The 26,475-nt window shown below is 38.9% G+C and overlaps 1 protein-coding gene across 2 annotated transcripts in view; it reads left to right on the top strand.

Annotated features, from left to right (window-relative positions):
- The window catches only part of LOC121875511 (DNA-directed RNA polymerase I subunit RPA1-like), a 44,213-nt gene that overhangs the window by 7,843 nt on the left and 9,895 nt on the right, over nt 1-26,475 (top strand). For both annotated transcript variants that reach the window (XM_042380077.1, XM_042380078.1), the window contains exons 5-19: nt 430-547; nt 1,500-1,762; nt 8,979-9,179; nt 9,790-10,014; nt 10,347-10,538; nt 11,787-12,482; nt 13,937-14,110; nt 14,726-14,884; nt 15,449-15,606; nt 16,541-16,622; nt 17,406-17,606; nt 19,728-19,856; nt 20,324-20,491; nt 24,775-24,956; nt 26,064-26,304. In XM_042380077.1, coding sequence (XP_042236011.1) covers nt 430-547; nt 1,500-1,762; nt 8,979-9,179; nt 9,790-10,014; nt 10,347-10,538; nt 11,787-12,482; nt 13,937-14,110; nt 14,726-14,884; nt 15,449-15,606; nt 16,541-16,622; nt 17,406-17,606; nt 19,728-19,856; nt 20,324-20,491; nt 24,775-24,956; nt 26,064-26,304 — 3,189 coding nt within the window. The remainder of the gene's footprint in view (nt 1-429; nt 548-1,499; nt 1,763-8,978; nt 9,180-9,789; nt 10,015-10,346; nt 10,539-11,786; nt 12,483-13,936; nt 14,111-14,725; nt 14,885-15,448; nt 15,607-16,540; nt 16,623-17,405; nt 17,607-19,727; nt 19,857-20,323; nt 20,492-24,774; nt 24,957-26,063; nt 26,305-26,475) is intronic.

The raw sequence follows: 26,475 nt of genomic DNA, 5'->3' as shown, positions 1-26,475 counted from the left end.
CAGACCAAGAATTCTGAACAATACAGGTTTTAGGTGTATTCCTTCAGTCCTTGACACCTGGACTGAAAAAAAAATTCATGTGTGACCGCTACAAGACCCAGGTGACTCCAGCGACCTCATGTTATCTATGACACCCCTTACAATGCTGTGTTGTGAACCACTGACTCTAGACAGTGCTGGTATACAAACAATGTACCTACACAGTGCTGGTGTACAATGTGCCTACACAGTGCTGGTGTACAATGTACCTACACAGTGCTGGTATACAGTGTGCCTACACAGTGCTGGTATACAATATACCTACACAGTGCTGGTGTACAATGTACCTACACAGTGCTGGTATACAAACAATGATAAACAGTAAGTTGACAGGTTGGTACATGCACCACTTGGTTCTGTGACAGTAATACTGTATGCTACTTCTGACAGATATCAACTGGCATCAACGACAGAGTCATCAGGGGAAGTCTGAAGTCCTATGAAAATGTGGAGTTAATGCAGATCCTTAGTGAAACACTGAAGAAATACTGCAAGGAAGTGATGAAAGGTAATTTTGTGCTCTTGTATGTATGCCTCCCGAAAGTTGGGAATGCTGTACGGATGCTGTAGCTACTTCACTCCTGAGCAGTTGCTTCAAGAATATAAGGGATTCATTCATCCTAACTTGGAGTACTGCTCTCATATCTGGGGTGGTTCTTCTTCTGTCCAACTATTAGATAGGGTGGAATCAAAGGCATTTCGTCTTATTAACTCTCCTCCTTTAGTCGACAATCTCTCTTCCCTTTCTCTTCGCCGCAATGTTGCTTCACTCTCTCTCTTTTACAGGTACTTTAACGGGCAATGTTCGGTGGATTTTGCATCCTGTGTACCGCTGGCAAGGCCGTGGGCTCGTAACACTCGTCTTGCCCACGGTCTCCGCCGTTTCTCTGTGGCTGTCGGTCACACTAGAATAACCCGTTATAGTACATCCTTCTTTCCTCACACAGCCAAACTGTGGAATGCTCTGCCTTCTTCTGTGTTTCAATACTTATACAATCTGTCTCACTTTAAAAAGCTGGTTTTCCGGCATCTTCGTGGTGTAGATTAACACAGTATAACCTTTTTCTTCTCTATTTTTAATTTCTTTCTCTTTGACCTGTGCCCGGGTGGGCTAATTCCCGCAAAAAAAAAAATATGTACAGTGCAGGTATAAGTATGTAGTCCCCGGAACTCTCCAAAAGCCAAAATTGAATTCAGGCGTGAATTTTTTCCGTAAACTTGTCCCCAGGTGGCAGGTACTACGGTACTGTGCTAACACTGGAGGATAAAACAAAGTGTTGAGAACAGACTGGGTGACCAAATGGCTAAGTGACTTAATAAATGTTGGGAATGATAAATCAGTGTTTTGTCTCAACATGACAACTTTGTTTCTTGACAGAGCTCCATCCTTGTATACATTATCACAGATGAGCTTCATTAATTTATCTTCCGATATGTTAATCCAAGTTGCTAATTTGCAGGAGGAACAAGCAGTCACGAAACCTCTACTTCTAATGTTAAAGCCGTCCAAGATCAGGTCATCAAAAGTTTTTTCGACGATTGTAAGGCGAAATTATCCTGTAAATTCTGTAGACGTCCCCTAATGAAGCTGTCCCTTAAAAACTCACGCTTTATGAAGGCAACTATAAAGATGAAGCTGAAAAAGTCCAAATCTGATGATGAGGAGGAATCTGTGTCATCTGGCCTTGTGGTGGATGGCCAGTCTTACATCACCTGTGACCAGGTAATAGTCTATGCATTCTTTTGTTATAAATATTTGGTATATGATGGTGGGTCATGGAGGGTCATAATGAGACACGTGCCATTACCAAAATTCTGACCGATGTCGATGCTCATCCTAAAGCCGATACCTATACCGATACTTTCTAGTAAGCTATCTTTCTAAAATTATCAAACAGTCTTTTTGTGATGAGCATTTCCCATAGCTGAAGCACTTGAGTATCTACAAATTTTTCGAATTCAGAATATTGAGCACTTAACAGTAGCTGCAGAGAGGTACAAGTAAATGTATAACTGCTCATCCTCTCCCATGTCAGTGTCAGAGGTTTGTGTCCACTGTTATGTGAGCTACTGAGCTTCCTAGATGTCAACAGGATCCCAACATTCACCAGGACTGGACAGGAGTATCTACTTACCAGTTGGTGTGAATCATTGCTTAGTGCCACAGTCTTAATTTTCATTTGTTAATTTAACTTATTAATTTAGGCTCTTGTTCATTACACATATACTGTACTTTGCTATTTATTAAAACTTGTTATGCTGTTAATAGCTCTATGTTGACAACTCTGTTTCTCAGTCACACTTGTGGGTTGTACAGTTAACAGCTTGTGATTAATTTATATGTAGTTGTGTACAGTATGTTGATCTAGAACTTTAATATTGTGACTACTGTACTGTCTAATCTTGAGTCTTAACTCTTTATTCTTATAAGTTTATTATCAGTTTTACTTGTTATTAGTATTCAATATACAGTAAAACCTTGATAAATTGGACTTCAGTATATCGGAATTCAATTTTTTCTGACTCTTGAGATGATCTGGTCGCCAAAGATACTTAAAAAAGGTTTTAAGAAATGGGGAAGACTAATAAAAAATATCTTATGAAATGAACAACACTTACTGAATACTGTACAGTGGTCTAATGAGATTTACTATAGGCCTACTGAGAACTAAGTCACCTGAGTATGTAGGTCAGGTTTATTTATTTATTGATTCAGTATTATATTCTCATATGATTGGCCTCTTATGGTTCATCATGATTAATATAACATCTTCAGTAATAGAGAAAAATTATAATGCTGTATGTAATTTGTAAAATGACTCGAAAATAAAGGATAAGCTGTATCAGAAGGTTGTTGACTCAAGATGCGTTCATGTGAGAACTTTCAACAGACTAACTTACAACAGGGGTCACTATAACATACTTTGAAGTATTTGATATGAAGATACCTTCTTAAAAATGTTATTTACTACCTTTGAGTGTTATATACGTAAAGGCTCAATTTGGCTACTTGTACACTTAGACCAAGGATTAATGAATAAATCTGGGTATATGCAGATGCATAATACAGTAGACCCTTCCCATTTGCGGGTTTACACTTCGCGATTTCGACGATTTGCGGTAAGCAGCAGGTGGCTCGGGTGGCGAGCATGCGAGCCTTTTCCCTCAGCACAATGAGTCACCCCACACACCCGTGGCATCTCATCTCTCTCTCTCTGTTTGCCCTCGCCCAGTACCTGTGACCCAGCATCCCGTGTCATACAGTGAGTTCTTCTATAACGCGTGTTTTGTCAACGCGTGTTGGCTGTAACACGATTCCACTCGAACGGTTTAAGTGTACGTATACAGTATTGGCGCTGGGTTATGCAGTGTGTTTTGTTTGTGAAGAATTGCAACCTCAGGTGCATTTCCTGCCAAGCTAAAGAAAATATTAGAAGAGAAAGGCTATAGACCTGAGCAAGTGTTTAATGCTGATGAATCTGTTCTATACAGGTATTGGAAGAAAATGCCTGGTAGAACAATCATAAACAAGCAGGAGAGGCGTTCAAGGCAGCCAATGACAGAGTGACACTCATCTGTGGCAATGCAGCTGGCCACATGATCAAGCCTGGCTTGCTTTACTGCTCAGTCCAACAAAAAGGCATGGGTAACTGTGCAAGCATTCCTGGACTGGTACCATAAATGCTTCGTCCCGGAAGTGGAAAATTACCATGTTTCCTAGAACATAGAATTTAAGGTGTTATTATTGATAGACAATACACCAGACCACCCAGAAAATTTACAGTTTACCCATCCAGGTGTAGAGGTGGTGTTCCTACCCCTTAGCACCACTGCTCTCATCCAGCCACTCGATCAGGGTGTAATACACACCTTCAATACATATTATACACGCCGCTCTCTTGGCTGTATCTGTAGTGCCATGGATGAAGACCCTGACCTTGATGTTAGTAAGTGTTGGAAGGAGTTTAGCATTGTGGACTGTATTACCAACATCAGTGAAGCATTCAATGAACTTAAACCAAAGACAGTGAATGGTTGTTGGTGCATCCATAGTAAAGGATGTGAATGACATTGTGAGTGTTGCACATCAGTTGGATGGTGAGGGGTTTGTGGACATGGCTGCTGAAGACGTGGAAGAGCTGATTGATGGGCATGGAGAGGAACTGACAGAAGAGGATTTGGAAGAGTTGGTAAAAAGTGCTGAGGAAGAGGAAGACATTATGGAATTACAACAAGAAGGTTGGAGCTTGGATAATATTGGTGAACTATTTCGTCAGGTAAAGATGGTGAATGATTTCATTGTTGACCACGGACCCTTCCATGGAACACAGCCTTAAGATGTTCCGAGGAATGAATCGGACATTGTCTCCCTATCAGGAAATGTTTAAAGACCATGTTTATCAAGAAAGAACCAGTTACTTCCATTGCTGCTCCACCCTCCTCCTCTCAGCCACCCTCCTCCTCCCAGCCACCCTCCTCCTCTCAGCCACCCTCCTCCTCTCAGCCACCCTCCTCCTCCCAGCCACCCGCCTCTCCACCAACCACCACTGCATCACCCTCTTCCACCAGTGATCCACCTATGCTTCAGTAACCAGATGTCTCCCTATGTACAGTACACCACTCCATCAAGCTCCAGGCTCCCACATGTAAGCACAGTATTGTGACTTAAGTCTCTCATACATACTGTACCTGCATATTAGTGTACTGTACAGTGGTCCCTCGGTTAACAAACGCTTCGGTTAACGAAATACCTTCCATAAGAATCTTCAATTCGGTTAACGAACAAAAATTTGATTAACGAAATCCTTACGAAAATCACGTTTTGTTTTGAACATCAGCTGAGGGGGTATATTCGTTTACAATGGAGTAAATATCAATAAAGTTGTGCTTTATAATATTTATGCATGTTTTCTATTAAAATTATTAGTCATTTTAACATTTATTTAACATATTGATAATATATGCAGTACAGGGAACTAGTAAGTTGTGCACTCATCAGATGCATGGGTTGGCCACCAGGTGTCAGTCTGGCTTTGTTTACAATCAAGAGAGAGCAACTATTTTGTTGGTGTCTTGAATATTTTTGCATTTTTCATTGAAATTATTGGTCATTCTGAACTTTAGTTAACATATTGATAATATATAGTGCAGTGCAGTGTGATTTAAAGAAAATAATCTTGAATTACACCTCGTGAACTTAAAATTTTATTGATGAAATGACGTCATCATGCATGGGTCCCCTGAAAGGTGATTTCTCCTCCATCCCCACTTCCTTCTCTTCTCCCTTCTCCTCCACCCCCACTTCTAATTCCCATCATCATCAACCAGGAGCCTTCTACATACACACCTCAAAGTAAATGCACTTTAGTGCATTTTTTTTATACTTTGTATGTACTTTTCGGTGAGGTGGAACCAATTACCCAATATCCCATTGAAACAATGGATTCGGTTAACAAAATTTTCGGTTAATGAGCGACCTTCTGGAACGAATTGTGTTCGTTAACCGAGGGACCAGTGTACTAAGGTATTATATAAGTGGCTATTCGCAGTTTTGCCAATTTGCGCCATTTCTTGGACCCTATCCCTCGCAAATGGCAAGGGTCTACTGTACAATATTACTTATTAAGTGGTGATGAATACACTACAATAGTATTTATTAAGTGGTGATGAATACACTACAATAGTTTTTATTAAGTGGTGATGAATACACTACAATAGTATTTATTAAGTGGTGATAAAAACACAACTGTACTGCACTAATTTACTAAGTGTTGAAGACAGACATTGTGGTAAGCCAATCAACTGTTTGCCCTTTGTAAACAAATGACTCGTAGTGTTTAGCGTGGGATTCTTTTAAGATAATATTTTATCAACCTGGCACCAGATGATCCTAAATTCTATGAGAATTGTGGTGATATTGCATAAAGAAGTGTTAAAGGAATCTTGTGGGAGAGAGGGAGCCTCTCCTCTGCTTCACATATAATATACTTCTACACTTATTTGTTCTTGTTTTTATCTTTATAGTACTGTACAGTTTACAGTTTTCTCTTTATTCATAAGACAAATTCTGTGGTTACTAACATAAAGTGGTCCCTCGGTTAACGAACGCCTCGGTTAACGAATTACCTTCCATAAGAATCTTCATTTCAGTTAACAAACAAAAATTCGGTTAACGAAATTCTTACAAAAATGTTTTGACATGCTTCGGCTTGCTCACCAGCTGTAGTACAGGTTGTACCTCTCTAGTCCGGCAACCTCGGGACCTGACCGGTGCCGGACCATGGAAATTGCCGGACCATGGAAATTGCCGGACCATGGAAATTCACCCTTTTCCTGGATAGATAGTGACTTGTGCTTATGCTTAGAAGCACTAGCACCACTTTCTCTGCATTTTGACGGCGGAAACTTGAATTTTGACGGGTTTGAACGGCCCGCCAACGTGCAGATGACGGGCATAATCGTGTAAACAGCGTCATTTCTCTTATGTACAAAAGATTCATTATTGTTTATTACTGAATGTCTTTTTTATTGAATTAATGTTTATGTGTGCAAAATGAGCAATACAATTCATTAATAATACGTAGAATATTAAAACACACGAGGAAATGACACAGCATTGTTTTTGTTGATTACAAAACCAGTGACTGACTGGTTCTACATATAAAACTGAAGAAAATAAGACTTTGGTTGTAGCTGTAGTAAAATTAATATGGTTGTTTTAAGTAATGTTATTTAATGTTAATAAATGGAAATAAATGGAACAATAGAAGTAGCTAACGATAATGGTAAAGAAAAAAGAGATCGCGTATGTAAGTGGGCATGCGAACACGTGAAAACATATCGTCATTACTTTACATAAGAATATGAAAGCAACACTTATTTACTGTTCATATATATTTTAATTTATGTTTCTGAATTTCTTTTTATTGAATTAATGTTTGTGTGTGCAAAATTAACAATACAATTTATTAATAATACGTGGAATATTAGAGGAGACGAGACGGCTGCCGGCATTGTTTATGTTAAAGCTTACGAAACCAGTGACTGATTGGTTCTACATATAAAATGGAAGAAAATAAGACCCTGGTTGTAGCTGTAGTAAAATTAATGTAAAAAATGAATATGGTTGCTTAAAGTACCTGTAATGTTATTTAATGTTAATAAATGAAACAATATAAGTAGCTAACCATTAATGGTAAAAAAAAAGTGAGACTGCTCGTATGTAAGTGCGCACATGTGAAAATATATCGTCATTACTCTACATAAGAATATGAAAGCAACACTTATTTACTGCTCATATATATTGAAGGGTTAAATGTTGTACTCTGTATAGACAAGCAGAGAGAGAGAGAGAGAGCAACCGAACTGCCGGATGTAAACAAACCTTAATTTCCCGCGGCTTTTTTTTTTAAGGGGATTAGCCCACCCGGGAATAGGTCACTGACCCACATTAGGGCCTGAGGGGCAAAAATTTAATACTCCTGTAATAATAATAATTCAGATAAGTAAAAAAAAAAGAAAAAAAAAGAAGCTGCCTATCTACCTATTGGACAAACTAAAATCGTTCCGGACCACGGGAGTTTCCGGACCACAGAATGCCGGACTAGAGAGGTACAACCTGTACTATTACATTTTCACCCCCTAGGCCCCGATGTGGGTCAGTGACCTGTGCCCGGGTGGGCTGTTACCCAAAACCAAAACAAAAACAAAAACAAAAAATAAAATTGCTCCACAAAAAAACATTCTGTTTTCAGAGCTTTTCGGTTTTTGGAATTTCGGATAAAGGGTTGTCAACCTGTATATATATATATATATATATATATATATATATATATATATATATATATATATATATATATATATATATATATATATATATATATATATATATATATATACAGTAGTACCCCGATTTACCAGGTCAATTGAACCCACAGGGTACCGCAGAAAGTGAAAACCGCGTAAAGTGAACAACAGAACATATGGGATTAATTCCAATAGAGACTGGCCCGACCCCCAAACTCCACTTTTTCCGACACAATACCTATGTTGTAGTAAAAATAACATCTAAATTTTATGATGGTATGCTCACACAATTAATATTTAAGAGAAATACAGTCGCCAGGTTAATGTCCATTCAAATAATGGACTCAAATCCCCCCCCCTCTTCCCAGCTCACTGGCCCCTACCTCTCTGAGAAATGATTGGGTGAAACACTAGATTTTAACGTTTAGTAATAAATAATACCTCAGACTAAAGTTAGGATAATATAATTGACATTTCTGGATTCCTTGCAGGTCAGGGAATATTTTGAATGTAAACTTCATATATTTTGCACAAACGATAAAATATTTGCTTTGTGTAAACCAAATTATTACATTAGATCTAAAATTTGTAAGTCTAATGCAAAATCCATGATGTTTATATTCAAAATGATCATCATATTGTAAGAATTCCGGCAGTGTAAATTATATTCTGGCAGGGTAATTTGTATGAATTTTATGAGCTAAATAAAATAAAAAAATTATACTTCACCGCGTGTATGAGTAGATGCACCGCAGAAAGTGAAAGTCCGGAACCAAGGTACTGCGTAAATGGTAAATGAGAAATAATGAGAAATCGCGGAAAGTGGAAAGTGAAAGTGAAACCGTGTAAAGCGGGTAATACTGTACAATTATTGGTCATTCTGAAATTTATTTAACATATTGACAATATATAGTGCAGTGCAGTGTTGATTTAAAGAAAATAATCTTGAATTACACCAAGTGAACTTAAAATTTTATGGGTGAAATGATGGCATCAAGCATGGGGTGATTTCTCTTCCACCCCCACTTCTAATTCCCATCATCATCACCATCAACCAGGAGCCTCCTACATACACACCTCACAACTAGACTTATATGTATGATTTTCACTGAGTATGATGTTTATATTTGCAGGCACGAGCCATATTAAGGAAGTGTTGGGCTCGAGAAGAAGGTCTTCTCAAGTGTTTGTATCCTATACTGGCATCATCCAAGTCGGAACACCCAACTGATATGTTCTTCCTCAGCACACTCCTCGTCATACCACCAAAATATCGTCCATGTAACACACAAGATGGTCTGGTGGTGGAACATGATACCAGTGTTCTGTTGAAGGTAAGGATCTTATTGTTACCCACCAGGTGGCCAGGTTACCTCCCCCCGGAGGGGTGGCCAGGTTACCTCCTCTCGGAGGAATGGCCAGGTACTTCCCCTCTGAGGGGTGGCCAATAACTTGTAGTACTCTGCCAGGACAGAGTTATATCTTAATGTTTGTGGTTACTTGAACATTGTTGTGACCACAAGTCTTCCTCTTCCCCTCAGTATCACTTTTACTATATTTGGTAAGTATCTTGCAGAAGAAAGTTTGTACTGCAATATTGTAGTGTAGTGTAGTATTGTGTAGTGTAGTGTTGTGTAGTGTAGTGTTGTGTAGGGTAGTGTAGTGCTTATTGGTGTATGTAATTATTGTCATCAGTATATTGGACAGTTAGAGTAATTTGTTTTTCAAAATGAGAGAGTTAAGGAATGGTAAGCTGACCTGTTTCTAGTGTTTACATCATCCACAAAGTGTTTTAATCTATTGAGATTCACCGTAAGAGTCTCCATTGTGGTACTGTACTGTGAAACCACTATTTAACGAACTATACAGAGGTGAAAGTACGTTATATGGAGGTTTCACCGCACAGTATTGTTTAGATATAAACAAAAAATATTTTATCCGCAGAATGTGGTAAGAATGTCCAGGGTTCTTACTTTCCTCATCTCAATTGTTAACGGAAGCATCTCAGAGTTGCCAGAAACTATCGAGTACATTCTATCACAAATACCCGGGAACACGCCCATAGAAAAGATGCAGGGTACGTGGCACAACATGCAAGCAAGTGTTGACAACCTCTTTGATACTAACTTAAACCCCACCATGAAGAACAGTCTCAGGGGACTCAGGCAGGTTGGTCTTACTGTACACAGGCGAGTTCATTAATACAATGTGAGCACTGAACCACTTGTGATACAGTGCTCACACATGATACAATTCACTGAAAATGTTTGTTCTCATCTTTTGCTAAAAACAAAAATGGTCAGTTGTTTATGTTGAGTCTAAGCATCATTTTGATTATTTATAATGAGGTGCTTTAGGAACTTACACTACTGTCTGGACTACAGTAAGGAGTTTTGATTAGGTTAGGAGTGTTTACAGAATATGTGAGTTGGATGACAAGATAATGGCTTTCAGTTATAAAACATTATTGAATCTTATCCACTAATACTTTTCTCTCCAAGGTAATAGAGAAAAAACACGGTCTCTTTCGACGTAACCTCATGGGTAAGCGTGTGAATTACTCTGCCCGGTCCGTGGCTGCCCCCGACCCACTCCTTGCCGTTGATGAGGTCGGGGTACCCATGGATTTTGCCAAGCGTCTCTCTTACCCAGTTCCTGTCACTCAGTGGAATGTTGAGAAACTGAGGCAGCTTGTGAGTATCTTTGTGTCTTAACAATGTGTTGGTAGTTATTGTACATCTACAAGTAAAGATTAAGATATTATTCATTCTGAGTTAACTTTGATAAACTCTTGCTTACTTAACACGACCACATATTCACTTAAGCTTGACCACTTATTAACTTAACACGGTGATGTGGCCATTTTCTATGAATTACTTCTTAATAAGCAAACAGAGCTCTTGTTGACAGGGACACTTCTCTTGACTCAGTCCCGTACTTCCATTTTCATACAGTTTGTCATTTTAAAGTTATGCTTTTCAAATACAGTGGTCCCTCGGTTAACGAACACATTTCGTTCCAGAAGGTCGTTCGTTAACCAAAACCATTGTTTCAATGGGATTTTGGGTAATTGGTTCCAGCTCACCAAAAATTACATACAAAGTAAAAATAAATGCAGTAAAGTACACTTACTTTGAGGTGTGCATGTACAAGGCTCCTGGTTGATGATGATGATGATGGGAATTACAAGTGGGGGTGGAGGAGAGGGGAGAAGAGAAGGAAGTGGGGGTGGAAGAGAAATCACCCCATGCTTGATGCCGTCATTTCACCCATAAAATTTTAAGTTCACTTGGTGTAATTCAAGATTATTTTCTTTAAATCAACACTGCACTGCACTATATATTGTCAATATGTAAAATAAATTTCAGAATGACCAATAATTGTACTGTAAAAACGTAAAAATAGTTTATGTTCAAGAGAGTCACAAGCAAGATGTTACCTCCACTGACCAGAGATACAAACTGACGCCATGCTGGGTGAGTCAAGTGGCTGTTTGGCGCACTAGAAACTAGTTTCCTGTACTTCAATTATGTTAAATAATTGTTAAAATGAGTAAAAATTTTAATATAAAACTTGGAAAATTATTGAATAGTACAACCTTCTTGATATTTTCTCAAATGGGAACGAATTTAAGCCCTAGAACCGATTACTGTATTGGCGGGCTAATATTCCAGCTGATGAGCCAACCAAAACATGTTGAGAGGAATTCGTAAGGAATTCGTTAACCGAATTGAATATTCTTATGGAAGGTAATTCATTAACCGAAATTTTGTTAACCGAGGCGTTCGTTAACTGAGGAACCACTGTATTAATTAAATATTTTCCCAGTTGATGAAATAACCTGCTGTACTGTATGTGTAAAGGCCCTGTAGTATTGTGGTGGGACAATAATAATATAATATATGGTACAGTTTACACATAATTATTTTTATTCTCATCAGGTGAAGAACGGTCCTGAGGTTTACCCGGGAGCGGTGATGGTTGAAGACGAAGAGGGGAAGAAGAAGCGTCTTAGTTCAACCGACGAGAAACAACGTAATGCCGTGGCCAACAAGCTGCTCACGCCGACAGAGTCTCACGTGAGGAAAGTGAACGCGACCAAAATAGTTTACCGACACTTACAGAATGGCGATTTTGTCTTGATGAACCGGCAGCCGACTCTTCACCGTCCCAGCATACAGGCTCACCGTGCCCGGATAATGCTGAATGATAGAGTTTTCCGTATGCCGTATGCTAATTGCAAGGCTTACAATGCAGATTTTGACGGCGATGAGTTAAACTTGCACTTCCCACAGAATGAGATAGCCAGGAGTGAGGCCCAGCATCTGGTCACAACGCACAATCAGTATCTCACCCCTAAAGACGGGTCCCCACTGGCAGGTCTCATCCAGGACTGTGTGGTGGCCAGCGTCATGCTCACCATGCGCGGAAAGTTTTTTGCTCGTGAGGATTACCAACAGTTGATTTATACGGGATTGTCCGACCAAAGCGAGAGGATTAAATTGCTGCCGCCGGCCATTATAAAACCAAAGAAACTGTGGTCTGGCAAACAGGTCATTTCTAGCCTCCTCCTGAACATTATCCCTGAGAACAAGGCCAGACCATCTTTTACGTTCAAGACATCAGTCAAGGCAGATGTAAGTCCCTTTTATTCTCGGTTATTTATTTTTTACTTGTTTCCTCATTATCATCTTTGTTTATTTTATCACCAACAAATTCACTACATTATTCTTTTATTATAATGATTATTCTCAACATAAGGATACCACTTGCTGGCTCACCTTTAGTTGTGAGCCAGTAATCTTGCTTCCATGTGTGTACAGTCCTGTCACCTCTCCTCCTCAACCACCAACCCCAAAATTCAGACTCATGAACCCAAAGCCTTTATGGACAGAATAATGTATTGGTGTCTGAATCTTAGGGTTCGTGGCACAGCAGGTGAGGTATCAACACTTTTGACCGTGACTGTACAATTCACGCCACTTATGAGCCGCACAGACTGGTGGCCTTGAATTGTTAACCAGCAACTTTGCTGGGTCCAACCCTCCCCCACCTCCTAAAACACACAAACCAGGTAATTAATCGGTGGTCAGCTAAGATGTAAAGTCAGCGCTCACCCCGAACACGTTGCCATGTATAAATAGCTTTAAAAATAAATTTTCTTTTTGTTTTTAAAACCTAACCTAAACTAACCTAACCTAACTTAATAACCAAGAAGCATTAAGGTATTTAATCATAAGCTGCAGTAAAATCCTCAGGTGATCCAGAGTATGAATCATTATTGAACTCCCGTTATTCCTCAATACGTGTAAATATTTGTACAGTATTCCCTTAAAGTTCGCGGTTTAAAGATTGCGTCCCTCGGAAACTCACGGATTGCCACTGAAAATAAATAAAATAAATCTGAGGCTGTGTGCCGGGGATCAAGAGGAGTCAACACTACAGAGCACCAGATTTTCCAGGTCATAAGATGCACCCTATAATTAACACGGTTTTTTTTTCAGATTTAATAGCCTACTGTACTGACAAAGCCAAATCACTGGCTACATGCTATCATGTTTCTCAGTATCACTTTATGGACCTAATATCAAACATTTGTTGGTATTATTAATAAAATTTACCTAATTTAATGCAAAAGGCTATAATTATACATATAGGTACCTACTGTATACACATTACAAATATTTATGAGTACTGTACCGGGCATGTTCACTAGGAACTGTCCAGTACAGGGATTGTTTACATCCTGTGCACCAGATCACCTCACATGTCAGAGGTATTATGTTCTCACTACCACAACTATCACTGTCGACCTATAATGTCCATACAGTATTATTTCATGTTTATGTTTATTTATTTATGTTATTTCATATTTATTATATTGTCTTGTACATACATAATGTTGTTATACATGTGCATATAGCTATTTATATATGTATTTTGCACACTCCTGGGACTGAAAAACTCGCAGATTTTACTCTCTCAAGGGGTCCATTATACCTAACCCCAGCGAGCTTTAAGGGAATACTGTAATAATAATCTATGAAAATGAATGTTCTCTTCAACTGTGTAAATATTACATTCTTTCCAGTTGTGGCAGACTAATGAAGAGCGAGCATGGAAGGCTGGCGGCCCCCCAGAGAAGAAGCGTGAGGCTATGACAGATTCTGACTTTGTGATGCGTGATGGAGAACTTCTTTCAGGAGTTATAGATAAAAGTGCTATTGGCTCCACCAGTCATGGTTTAATACACGTGTGTTATGATGTAAGTTATGTGTTATACAGGGGCCATGGTGTGTGTCATAACTGTTCTGGGGCCTTGATGAGTGTTATAATGTAAAAGGGTTATATTGTTTACTTGTTGTTCTTGACAGCAAAAAACAGTGTTGTTTTACATCATTCTTAGTGTGGGTGACATCACTTGCCCTGTAGGTTTGACTGTCAGTGGAGTTTGTGAAGGCAGAAAATATAGCTGTTTTTATAGTGCATAAGAAAAATGAGACCTACTTTGATCAGAGGTGATAATAATAGAAATATTAATAGGCAGAGTTGAGGGTAGGCTGTCCAGGTAGGCAGAGACTGGGGATGGATGAATATAATTAAAACCTACTTGTCCCCAGAGAGAGATACATAACCATAGAGGATTAGTAAACACAGCCCAAGAACATTTATTAGAGTGGAGGACTGTGGTGGCCAACCCTCAGATATGAGGATGGTGCTCTGATAGATTGAATTCCTTTGAGTTAAGGTGTTACTGTACTAGTGATATTGTTTCTGCTCCAGGGTGGGTCAGCAGGGTGGGTAGGTGGGTCAGGATGGCTAACAGATAATATTCTCATTGTTATAAATACATGTACAATATAACCACCTCGTTTAACAGTTATATGGCGGTGGTGTCTCTTCAAAGCTCTTAACTGCCATCAACCGTCTGTGTGTGTACTACCTCAAGTGGACCGGTCACACCATCAGTGTCAAGGAGTTTGCCACACCATCACATGTTAGTGCCAGGCGTAGAGCTGCCCTCCATCGTCTGGTACAGGTATAAGGGCGTCTTTATCTTGTGTTGGTTCACTTGTTACAGCCGTTACAGTATATTGACCAGCTGCGTATTATACAGTATATTGACCAGCCGCGCATGATACAGTATATTGACCAGCCGTGTATGATACAGTATATTGACCAGCCGTGTATGATACAGTATATTGACCAGCCGTGTATGATACAGTATATTGAGCCTTCTGTACTAACCTTGGACACTAGAGGTCATAATAAAGGAACAAAGAATAGACTAAAGTGGTTAAATGATGAGTGAGTCTTGTAGTATTGTTGATCATGTACAGTATAGGTCAGTGATATATCAGACTTGAGTGAGGACTTTAAGCACTGTTACACTTTCATATGTTCAGTGATGGCTGTCGTAGCATGAGACCTGGACTGTGTATCATTAGTATTTCATGCCTTTAATCCCTTCACTACGGGATGCCTCTTTTAATATTTTATTTATCAAATGCCAGATGAAAATTTTATTCACCTCGGAAGGGAACTGTACACGGTGGGTTAATGTACCGTGATAGACCGACTAATCTGCTCACCTTATACACAGAATGCTTCTAGTGAGGTGAGTCGCAAACTGAACATCACCGAGGAAAGTTTCCAAGATTACTTTGAGAAGTTGCACATGTCCCATAGTGAAGTGGAGATGGCGGCCATTGATGCTGCATACACGTCCGTCCTGGCGCCCACCACCTCTCAGGTCACCGGGTAAATATTGTTAACTTGTGTGTTTCAGTAGCTGAGCCATTTTGGGGAGCTACTAAATTAGCCCCCCCCCCCTCCCCTCCCCTCAGCTTATTTTACCTTGAGATTAACCATCCTAATGCTAACGTAATCTAACCTTAAGATTAACCCCCAGCTTATTTTAACATGAAATCAACAACCTTAATCTAACCTTAAGATTAACCCCCAGCTTATTTTAACATGAAATCAACAACCTTAATGCTAACCTAATCTCACCTCAAGATTATCCCCACCTTATTTTAACTTATAATACAATACCCTAATGCTAACGTAACCTAACCTTAAGATTAACCCCAGCTTATTTTAACTTATGATACAATACCCTAATGCTAACTTTACCTAACTAAGGATACCCAACATTTAGGAGTTCTGTTGTTACTCAAGCAAAATAGCTGGAACCCCGTTATGCATGTACGATAGTTGTTGACATATCATGATGGACACATCCTCAAGCATCATTGGCAAAGTTTGATGAGATGTACAGTTGCCAGCAAAAGTCCTCCCACTGTGGAAGAACTTTTGCTGGCAACTGTACATGTCACTGTATATGAAGTGTCAACAGACCCATTTGACTGTTACTACTTGTTTTAAATGGGTCTTGATATTTTATGTTTTATGTCCATAGACTTGTTGCAGTCCTCACCTCCCCAATTTTGTGTTATAATTCCAGTACTATGGAGAATTGACACTATGGCCATGAAGTAATTTATTTTTATGTATGTTTCAGGAATACACTCCAAGAATTATGAAACATTTCTGAAACACCCTGTATAGTACACACTTGTTAATATAGTACAGTACACAGTTGTTAATATAGTACAGTACACAGTTGTTAATATAGTACAGTACACAGTTGTTAATATAGTACACATGGGTTATTAATATTTGTTGTCCTCAGAGATAATGAACGTGGGTTGTTGCGGCGAGGCTTAGACAACCACATGAGGATGATGGTGGATACTGGAGCTAAGGGCTCTAAGGTGAGCCTTAACATGATGGTAGAGCTAAGGGCTCTAAGGTGAGCCTTAACATGATGGTAGAGCTAAGGGTTCTAAGGTGAGCCTTAACATGATGGTAGAGCTAAGGGCTCTAAGGTGAGCCTTAACATGATGGTAGAGCTAAGGGCTCTAAGGTGAGCCTTAACATGATGGTAGAGCTAAGGGCTCTAAGGTGAGCCTTAACATGATGGTAGAGCTAAGGGTTCTAAGGTGAGCCTTAACATGATGGTAGAGCTAAGGTGTATATACAGTTATTATTGTGTTATTCCAGAGTGTACAGTACAGTAGTAATGAAGGAAAAGAGATGCAAGTTTATACCAAGATTGTATACAAGTCGTCCAAGTTATTTGAAATTTACTAAATTAATACAATATATTAATGTAAGAACCATCCATAATCTGGCTGTGTTTGTAATAGATACAGTATGTTTAGGTCGATAATGAGAGACCAACATACTGTACAAAGAATTACTCACATTATTATAACCTTTTTTGATGATGTAAATGCATTAATTATAAATTGTTATTATGATATGTGATTGTTATGATAAGGAGCTGTGGTCCAGACTTTGTAAAATTCTGAGCCAAATAGATTTGTCTGTCTTGTCCAACACCAATATGGGGTAATAAATAGATGGTGAGGAAGGTCACATCTCAATGGTCACATCTCAAGAAGTAGGTTAAACTCCTGTCATTTGTTTGCAAGGTTTCCACTAATAATTAAAATAAACTAGATTATATATCATTAGTATTTTTTTATTTGCAGGTGAACATGAACCAAATGGCTTCATTATTTGGGTCCGTAGCTATTGATGGTAAGAGGATGCCTCTGAGCATTACTGGCAAGACTCTGCCATCTTTTAAAGCTTATGATCCCAACCCACGCTCAGGAGGCTACATTCCCAACCGCTTCATGACCGGTATCAACCCTCAGTCATATTTCTTCCTGTGCATTGTGGGGCGAGATGTAAGTTATGTCAGGTTTATTAACATCACTTGTTCATTACACTCATACAGTACATCATTGTGGGGCGAGATGTAAGTTATGTCAGGTTTATTAACATCACTTGTTCATTACACTCATACAGTACATCATTGTGGGGCCAGATGTAAGTTATGTCAGGTTTATTAACATCACTTGTTCATTACACTCATACAGTACATCATTGTTGGGCCAGATGTAAGTTATGTCAGGTTTATTAACATCACTTGTTCATTACACTCATACAGTACATCATTGTTGGGCCAGATGTAAGTTATGTCAGGTTTATTAACATCACTTGTTCATTACTCTCATACAGTACATCATTGTGGGGCCAGATGTAAGTTATGTCAGGTTTATTAACATCACTTGTTCATTACACCATACAGTACATCATTGTGGGGCCAGGTTTATTAACATCACTTGTTCATTACACATCACTTGTTCATTACAGTACATCATTGTGGGGCCAGATGTAAGTTATGTCAGGTTTATTAACATCACTTGTTCATTACACTCATACTGTACATCATTGTGGGGCCAGATGTAAGTTATGTCAGGTTTATTAACATCACTTGTTCATTACACTCATACAGTACATCATTGTTGGGCCAGATGTAAGTTATGTCAGGTTTATTAACATCACTTGTTCATTACTCTCATACAGTACATCATTGTGGGGCCAGATGTAAGTTATGTCAGGTTTATTAACATCACTTGTTCATTACACTCATACAGTACATCATTGTTGGGCCAGATGTAAGTTATGTCAGGTTTATTAACATCACTTGTTCATTACACTCATACTGTACATCATTGTGGGCTAGATGTAAGTTATGTCAGGTTTATTAACATCACTTGTTCATTACACTCATACAGTACATCATTGTGGGGCCAGATGTAAGTTATGTCAGGTTTATTAACATCACTTGTTCATTACACTCATACAGTACATCATTGTTGGGCCAGATGTAAGTTATGTCAGGTTTATTAACATCACTTGTTCATTACACTCATACAGTACATCATTGTGGGCCAGATGTAAGTTATGTCAGGTTTATTAACATCACTTGTTCATTACACTCATACAGTACATCATTGTGGGGCCAGATGTAAGTTATGTCAGGTTTATTAACATCACTTGTTCATTACACTCATACAGTACATCATTGTTGGGCCAGATGTAAGTTATGTCAGGTTTATTAACATCACTTGTTCATTACACTCATACAGTACATCATTGTGGGGCCAGATGTAAGTTATGTCAGGTTTATTAACATCACTTGTTCATTACACTCATACAGTACATCATTGTGGGCCAGATGTAAGTTATGTCAGGTTTATTAACATCACTTGTTCATTACACTCATACAGTACATCATTGTGGGGCCAGATGTAAGTTATGTCAGGTTTATTAACATCACTTGTTCATTACACTCATACAGTACATCATTGTGGGGCCAGATGTAAGTTATGTCAGGTTTATTAACATCACTTGTTCATTACACTCATACAGTACATCATTGTGGGCCAGATGTAAGTTATGTCAGGTTTATTAACATCACTTGTTCATTACACTCATACAGTACATCATTGTGGGCTAGATGTAAGTTATGTCAGGTTTATTAACATCACTTGTTCATTACACTCATACTGTACATCATTGTGGGGCTAGATGTAAGTTATGTCAGGTTTATTAACATCACTTGTTCATTACACTCATACAGTACATCATTGTGGGGCCAGATGTAAGTTATGTCAGGTTTATTAACATCACTTGTTCATTACACTCATACTTCTCTTATAGCATAAGTTTAGGTTTTTGTCTCTGACATTGTGTCTTATTATCAGTTGGTTGTCTCTTGGTGTACAGGGTGTCTCATAAGTTGTCTACCATACTGTACAGTGTGTCCTATATGCAGTATGGTGTATGACCTATGAGACACCCTGTACAGTTATTGATACCTGTACTCACCTACAGTACTCAGTGTAGACTTCCTTCCACCGTAGCCACCAAGCAACATCCTGTCCATAATAATATTAGTAATGATCTATACATTAGTCTAGGGTGATACAGAGACTCACACAACTTTTCTTCTTCATCAGAGTTTACAACACACAGCTGTAAAGACTGCTGACAGTGGCTACCTACAGCGGTGTCTCATCAAGCATCTGGAGGGGATTAATGTGAAGTACGACATGACTGTTAGAAATATTGATGGTCTTGTGCTGCAGGTAAGGATATATACCTCTACTTAACTAATACAGTGATATCCCCGTTAGCCAGAACAATTGGTGCAGAGCACTTTCGGGGATGAGAGATTTCCGGCTCACGAAACGACTTTCTCACACCGGGAAAAATTCCTTTGTCCTCGGAATCTTTTCCGGTTACTGGGAAAGGTTTCCGAGTGTCTAAAGTAGACATCTTGTGCAGACGCACACTAGCCCACTTACCCAGAACGTTTCTGGGTGCTGGGGAAGTTTTCCTTGAGTCTAAACTACCGGAGTCCATAAATGCTGTTCTAATTAAGTTAAAATCTCCATTTCTTTACTATAAAAATTCAGAATACAGTATTTTATCTAAAAGTTTGATTAAAAAAACATAGTAGTTAAAAATTAAAAATCTATAGGATATGGGCATGAATGAAGCTGTGTGTTACAGCAAAGACTGGTATTTTCCACTCCCTTGGACACCTTTACAGTTTGCCTATGGTGAGGATGGACTTGATGTGACCAAAGTGCCATTCTTAAAGAACCCACACACCTTAGACGTACTGGTGAAGAACTACAGCCGACTACTGGACGAACGATCTCTCTCTATTGCCAAGTCTGTTGGAGAAAAGAAACTTGTTGACAAATATAAAATGAAGGTAAGATGATGTATGTTGTGGCTACAGGATTGTTGAGTTATAAAAGTTGTTGTTGGTTTCATTGTTTAGTTTTAGCTGCCACGTAGAGGACGATGTTATGCCTCTGTCTTGACCCGTCCACTTGTTCAATAGAAACAATATTGTGCAGGTAACTTGTTCTTAAGGTCTAGGGAGAGGAAGAGCCCTTTACATACTGGGGTCACCAGGTGAAAGATCAAGGTCACTTCCTAAAACATTGACCTCGGCTCCCATTGTTGGTGTGAGAAACGGAATAATAGGGTCACTGGGTCAAAGGTCAGTGATGACATTGCTTAAACAATAGTCTCTTCATTTCAACTTTGCAAATAAAGCCTAGAGCCTTTTTGTAACAAGACAGCTGATTGGCTGACAGGAAAAGTCAAATGGTCACTCAACCAACCTTTAGTATGTATTAAATTTATTTTATCTATATTTAGCAATAATAACTACCTCAGATAATTTTAAGGCATAATAACTATCTCAGATAATTTTAAGGCATAATAACTATCTCAGATAACTTTAAGGATAACATAAATATCATAAAGAGAACAAGAAAAGGTTACAAAATTTCAACAACTTTCTCATCCTTTTAGTCGACCGCGCTACACGACGTCACACTGAGAGTTATGTTGTTGAACCTTATTTGTGTTCCCTTTATGATAGTTTTACTGCCAATGCCTTTCACAAGCTAATTTTGGTTGCCTCAAGTGCAGAAATTATCAGAGGTCAACAAAGCAAACTTTTTATCCTGTAATGTACAGTACAGTCGTCCTCAGTTTTTGGATTGATTTTGTTTTAATTTACTGAAACAGAAATGGTTAAGTAATGAGTAAACCCTGATAAATGGAAAGCAGAATTCACTATACAGGTAATGGATTTTTTTCATAGATTTTAGGAGATAAAATATCAATAATGTAGGTAAGATTTTCTTCCTTCCTCCCTCCAAAATTAATAAAAACTATTATAATAAATAATAAAATTGATGCACAGTTCATATTTATGTACCAAAAATAGCTCCCCAAACCACCGTCCTGGTAACACCGAGAGTAAACAACACAGTTCGGCCAGGCAGCCACCCAGCTGACTCAGAGACGTGTATGTCGTGAATGGGCGGCAATGCACGGACAGGAACAACTCGTACAGGTGTTAAGAGAGAAAATAGTTATTAAATGCTTACCATAATTTAACGTGATAGTCAGTGGTGAAGAGGAAAAAGTAAACATACAGCAGATAGTAGTTATTTTCATTAAATCTGTGACCATTTCTACCTTTTTTTTATTGTTGATTTGTGTACCAGGAACTATCCAAACAAGATTTAGCTCCTATAGTACCTCTGAGAAATGTCAGCTAACTCCACGGGAACGTAAATTCCAAAATGGCGGCCGGTGGTCATTTTCGCGATATGGCCGGTGATAGTTTTTGAACTAGATACACTAGAATCATGAATAAGGGAACTTTTTTACACTAATTTTGAAGAGAAAAATCTGATGGGATGGTATATAACTAAGGAACCAACTGAGCTATCTGCATGAATGGGGCTTCTACTGCCACTAGTTCCAGCGTAATAGAATGGAACAGATAGTTATTTTACTGCTGAGGAGGTCACCTCGATCGTGAATACAAAATAGGTTCACTCTGAAATCTTATAAAAACGGGTGAGAACATAATGACCACCGATTACATTAATGCAACACCACCATGTGAGAATAATTTGTGATCTCAGTATCTGGGGGATATATTCTGAATAAAATTAAACATCCTTTTTTTTTGGGGTTTACTACAATAATATCATACACTTTAAGCATCACTATCAGCAGCATCTCCATTGTCACTATCAGCAGCATCTCCATTGTCACTATCAGCAGCATCTCCATTGTCACTATCAGCAGCATCTCCATTGTCACTATCAGCAGCATCTCCATTGTCACTATCAGCAGCATCTCCATTGTCACTATCATCAGCATCTCCATTGCCACTATCAGCAGCATCTCCATTGTCACTATCAGCAGCATCTCCATTGTCACTATCAGCAGCATCTCCATTGTCACTATCAGCAGCATCTCCATTGTCACTATCAGCAGCATCTCCATTGTCACTATCAGCAGCATCTCCATTGTCCTATCAGCAGCATCTCCATTGTCACTATCAGCAGCATCTCCATTGTCACTATCAGCAGCATCTCCATTGTCACTATCAGCAGCATCTCCATTGTCACTATCAGCAGCATCTACATTGTCACTTTCACTATCTGTGTCAGTGTCTTCATCATCTGGATTCAGGGGAAGGGTTATTGATGTGGGAAGGGGGGCTGGTGTAGCAGGCCATCTAACAAATACCATCCATGTTTGATGAGAGACGGGTGGAATTGGAGGTTTGGTTTGTTGCTTCAGCAGAAAACTGAGATAGTTTGTTCGCTTTAAGTGGAGGTGAAGACTGTCTGAGTGAGGTGCCAGCCGGACGTTGCTGTTCTTCTTCGCCTTCCACTTAGCTGCCCTTACTTCTCCCAGAGTCGTGTTCATGGCGTCAAAATAGATGTATCGGATCACAGACCGCTCCAAGTCATCGAGGACCTCTTTTGGGGCTGGCAGCTCTGAGCCACACGATGCCAAAAGGTCACGTGCCTCCTTAGAACTTTGGATACGATCTGTTACCAGTTTCTTGCTAGTGCCATAGAAGCCAGAGTTATGATCACAGCCAGTGAGGACGTGGAGTGGAATAATGCCGGCCGCCATTTCCTCATCTCATAGACTTCGAGAGGTGATGAATTGTGTCTTCCTCTTCAGACATAATACTCCTGATATTTGCTGGGCAACATAAGCTGCCTGCATGTAGTTATTGGTGTCTTCTGTATCAAGAATGACAGATTCTGTATAGCCCTCTGACCGGAGGACACTTTGGATGAAAAACATTGCGGTGTCAACTCTGCAGGGGAACAGGTGAACTGTGGTGCAGGCTGGCCTGTACTGAGGTTTTTTTGCATTGGGGCCTATACAGTAGAACAGCATTTTTTAACCTGGGGTGCTGAAATCAATTTCATGAGTGCTGGGAAAGGGCTTTATTTTTGGAGAAAGAACAAAATAAATTATCAAACAATACTTAACTTAGTTTTTATAGCCCTGTAGCAACTGTAGTCTCTGCAACCAGATGAAGGGATGCTGGACTGCCTAGACCTGACTACAGGGAGTGCTGAGGTTAAGAAACGGTGCGTTAGAAGATTTTGACAGTGCTCTGGAATCCAGCCTGCAGAAATGCCTACAAATGGATTTTACTTTCTGCTTTACCCAGAAGGTGGAAGTCTTTGATTGCAGAAAACTTTTCTTCTGACTTCTTGTAAATGTTACTGATTGATGCATTATTCTGACACAGCATGCGTTCACTGCCTTTGATTGTCCATCTCTGATTGTATGGGTCATTCACACAAATGATCCGCTGTGCATTTTTATGCCTTGTCAAAAATTTTTGCATCACCACTTTGGCAACTCAACTACAACGAGGAACGAGGACTGCCACAAGATTCTCTCATTAAATTTTCTTCATTGTTTAAGCAAATATAAGAACATTTAGAAACTTCTCATTATCTTAAATAACAATGAATAGTTTATTATTATGAAATTTTTACCTTTGTATTGTTTAATATTTATCCTGACAGTAATGCAGCTGAAAATAGATCCACCAATCACAATCACCTTTACATACAACCTTACTTTACCAAGTATTGCCAGGTAAAACTGCCAGTACGAGCCTCAGGATGGGGTCGCTGGATCTTTGGCTGACTGTACACAAATCAACAATAATTTTTTTTTATGAATATAATGGTCACAGACCTGATGAAAATGACTACTAAGAGGATTGTGTGAGGTGCATGTGTTTAAACTGTAATAGACCTAACTACCCACACATCCATGGTCTCTTCTGTGATGGGAGTCTTTGAGAAAATTGGGTTCAGTAATCAGAATTTTGATTTACAGCAAAATTTTATGGAACGTAACCCTTCCATATATCGGGGGATGACTGTATATAAGTCGCCCTTCTCTCTATATATATTCATTATATATTTTCAGTTTTGAAGATGGAGAGTTGTTAGGTGTCGGTGGTCCTGGGGATGGTCAGGGGTTTTATTTGCTCAGGCTAAACTAGTGACAGTAGGTGTGTCTAACTATTTGATGTGTGACAAGTTATGTTTGGAGTTTATATTACTGTACAGTACATGTTTATTTTTTTGGAAATAATGTCAATATTAATATGTCATCTTCTTAAATTTATAGTTAAAGAAGTGGCACAAGAAGGCCAATGAGAGAAAGGTCCGTAACAGTGCCTTCCTCAAGTTCTGTAAGAAAACGGCCGCCACTGTTGAGAGTAGCGGCTTTAACAAAGACACTGGCCGTGCCAACATCTCCAGAGAGCTACAAGACATGTGGCAACAATTGACACCAGAAGAAAAGAAAAAGTTAGTATTAATGTTTGTACAATATATGAGGTGCCTAGAATGGGAATGGTATATCTCCAAAATGCGGGTTTTAAGTAAATAACATTTAAAGTTTATGTGCCATGAAAACTACTGCGTGGATTTCTAAGTATTAATATTTCTTGTAACACTTACTATATTTACAGTACCTGCTTTTATTGAACCATCAAAACCGTTTTATCGGAAATTATCATGTAAATAGATAAGTAATTACCATTGCAATAAACATATTTGCCAACAAGTCATAATCCTGACAGCTCTGTCCTCTTGTTCAACCTTATTACTGTACAACCCATGTTGTACTGCTCCCCCATTCTACTTATGTTTTTCAATTCCACTGTAATTTATGTATATACTGTACTTATGATATAAATAAAAATTATATATATAAAAATATTTAATATATAAAATAAATAAATATTGAAGTGATAGCCGTGGTAATATGTTCTTATTACTACCATGCTATTGTACTATTCCAGATGATACTAAATGTTACATAATACTTCCTTGAGATAAATGTATAGTATATATCAGGTACCTCAAAGAGAGCTCAGGTTCTCAACTGGCTCAGCCATGTTAATATTGTTATTATTATCCACTCTGTATCTGTGTTTTTCTGGCTAAATAAACTGTTTCAATTCAATTCCACAAAAGTTGTACCGCAGAAGGGATGTTGCCTGTGGAAAATTGAGCCCCAAATGCGCCCCCCCCCCAAAAAAAAAAATTAAAAATAAATCAATAAATATCACCAAATTTTCATGAAACTGGGTATACTGTATTAGTTGTGTGTTCCTCCAATGGAATACTGGACCTTGTGGCGGCGTAAGCGACACTCAGTCAGGCTTGATTATGTAGAGCAAAGGCCAGTGAACACGCCTCTGGCTATATCTCCCAATCATGATTTTGGCTCTTATGCCACTCCTATTGTAGGCGTCTCATATCCACTCTAATACACACACACACACATACCTAACATTACCTGACCCAACCTAACCTAACCTGACCTGACCTGAATTGACTCGACCTAACCTAAGAAAAAGAGCGGGGAAACCGTACACAAGTGGTTAATACACGTTCACATATTCCCAGGTACAACAAGAACATCAAGTGCCCAGATCCTGTTAATTCCATATTCTCTGGCGCCTCTAACCTTGGGGTAGTGTCTGAAGCCTTAGATGACCTTATTGAACGTTACTATGAAGAGAATTATCACAAGCAACCACAACAACAGCAGAACTTGACCCAGAAACAAGTGGCGACGTCTGTACACATGAAGGTTTTAACATCTATGGTCGATCCCGGTGAAGCTGTTGGTGCTTTGTGTGCCCAGGTGTGTATACTGACTGTTAGACATGTACTGTATACTGACTGTTAGACATGGTGTGTATACTGACTGTTAGACATGGTGTGTATACTGACTGTTAGACATGTACTGTATACTGACTGTTAGACATACTGACTGTTAGACATGGTGTGTATACTGACTGTTAGACATGGTGTG

This window comes from Homarus americanus, unplaced genomic scaffold (assembly GCF_018991925.1).
Source record: "Homarus americanus isolate GMGI-L3 unplaced genomic scaffold, GMGI_Hamer_2.0 scaffold28257, whole genome shotgun sequence".
NCBI lineage: Eukaryota > Metazoa > Arthropoda > Malacostraca > Decapoda > Nephropidae > Homarus > Homarus americanus.
The sequence above is the reverse complement of the archived record's forward strand: the minus strand, read 5'-3'. Positions and strand labels throughout refer to the sequence as shown.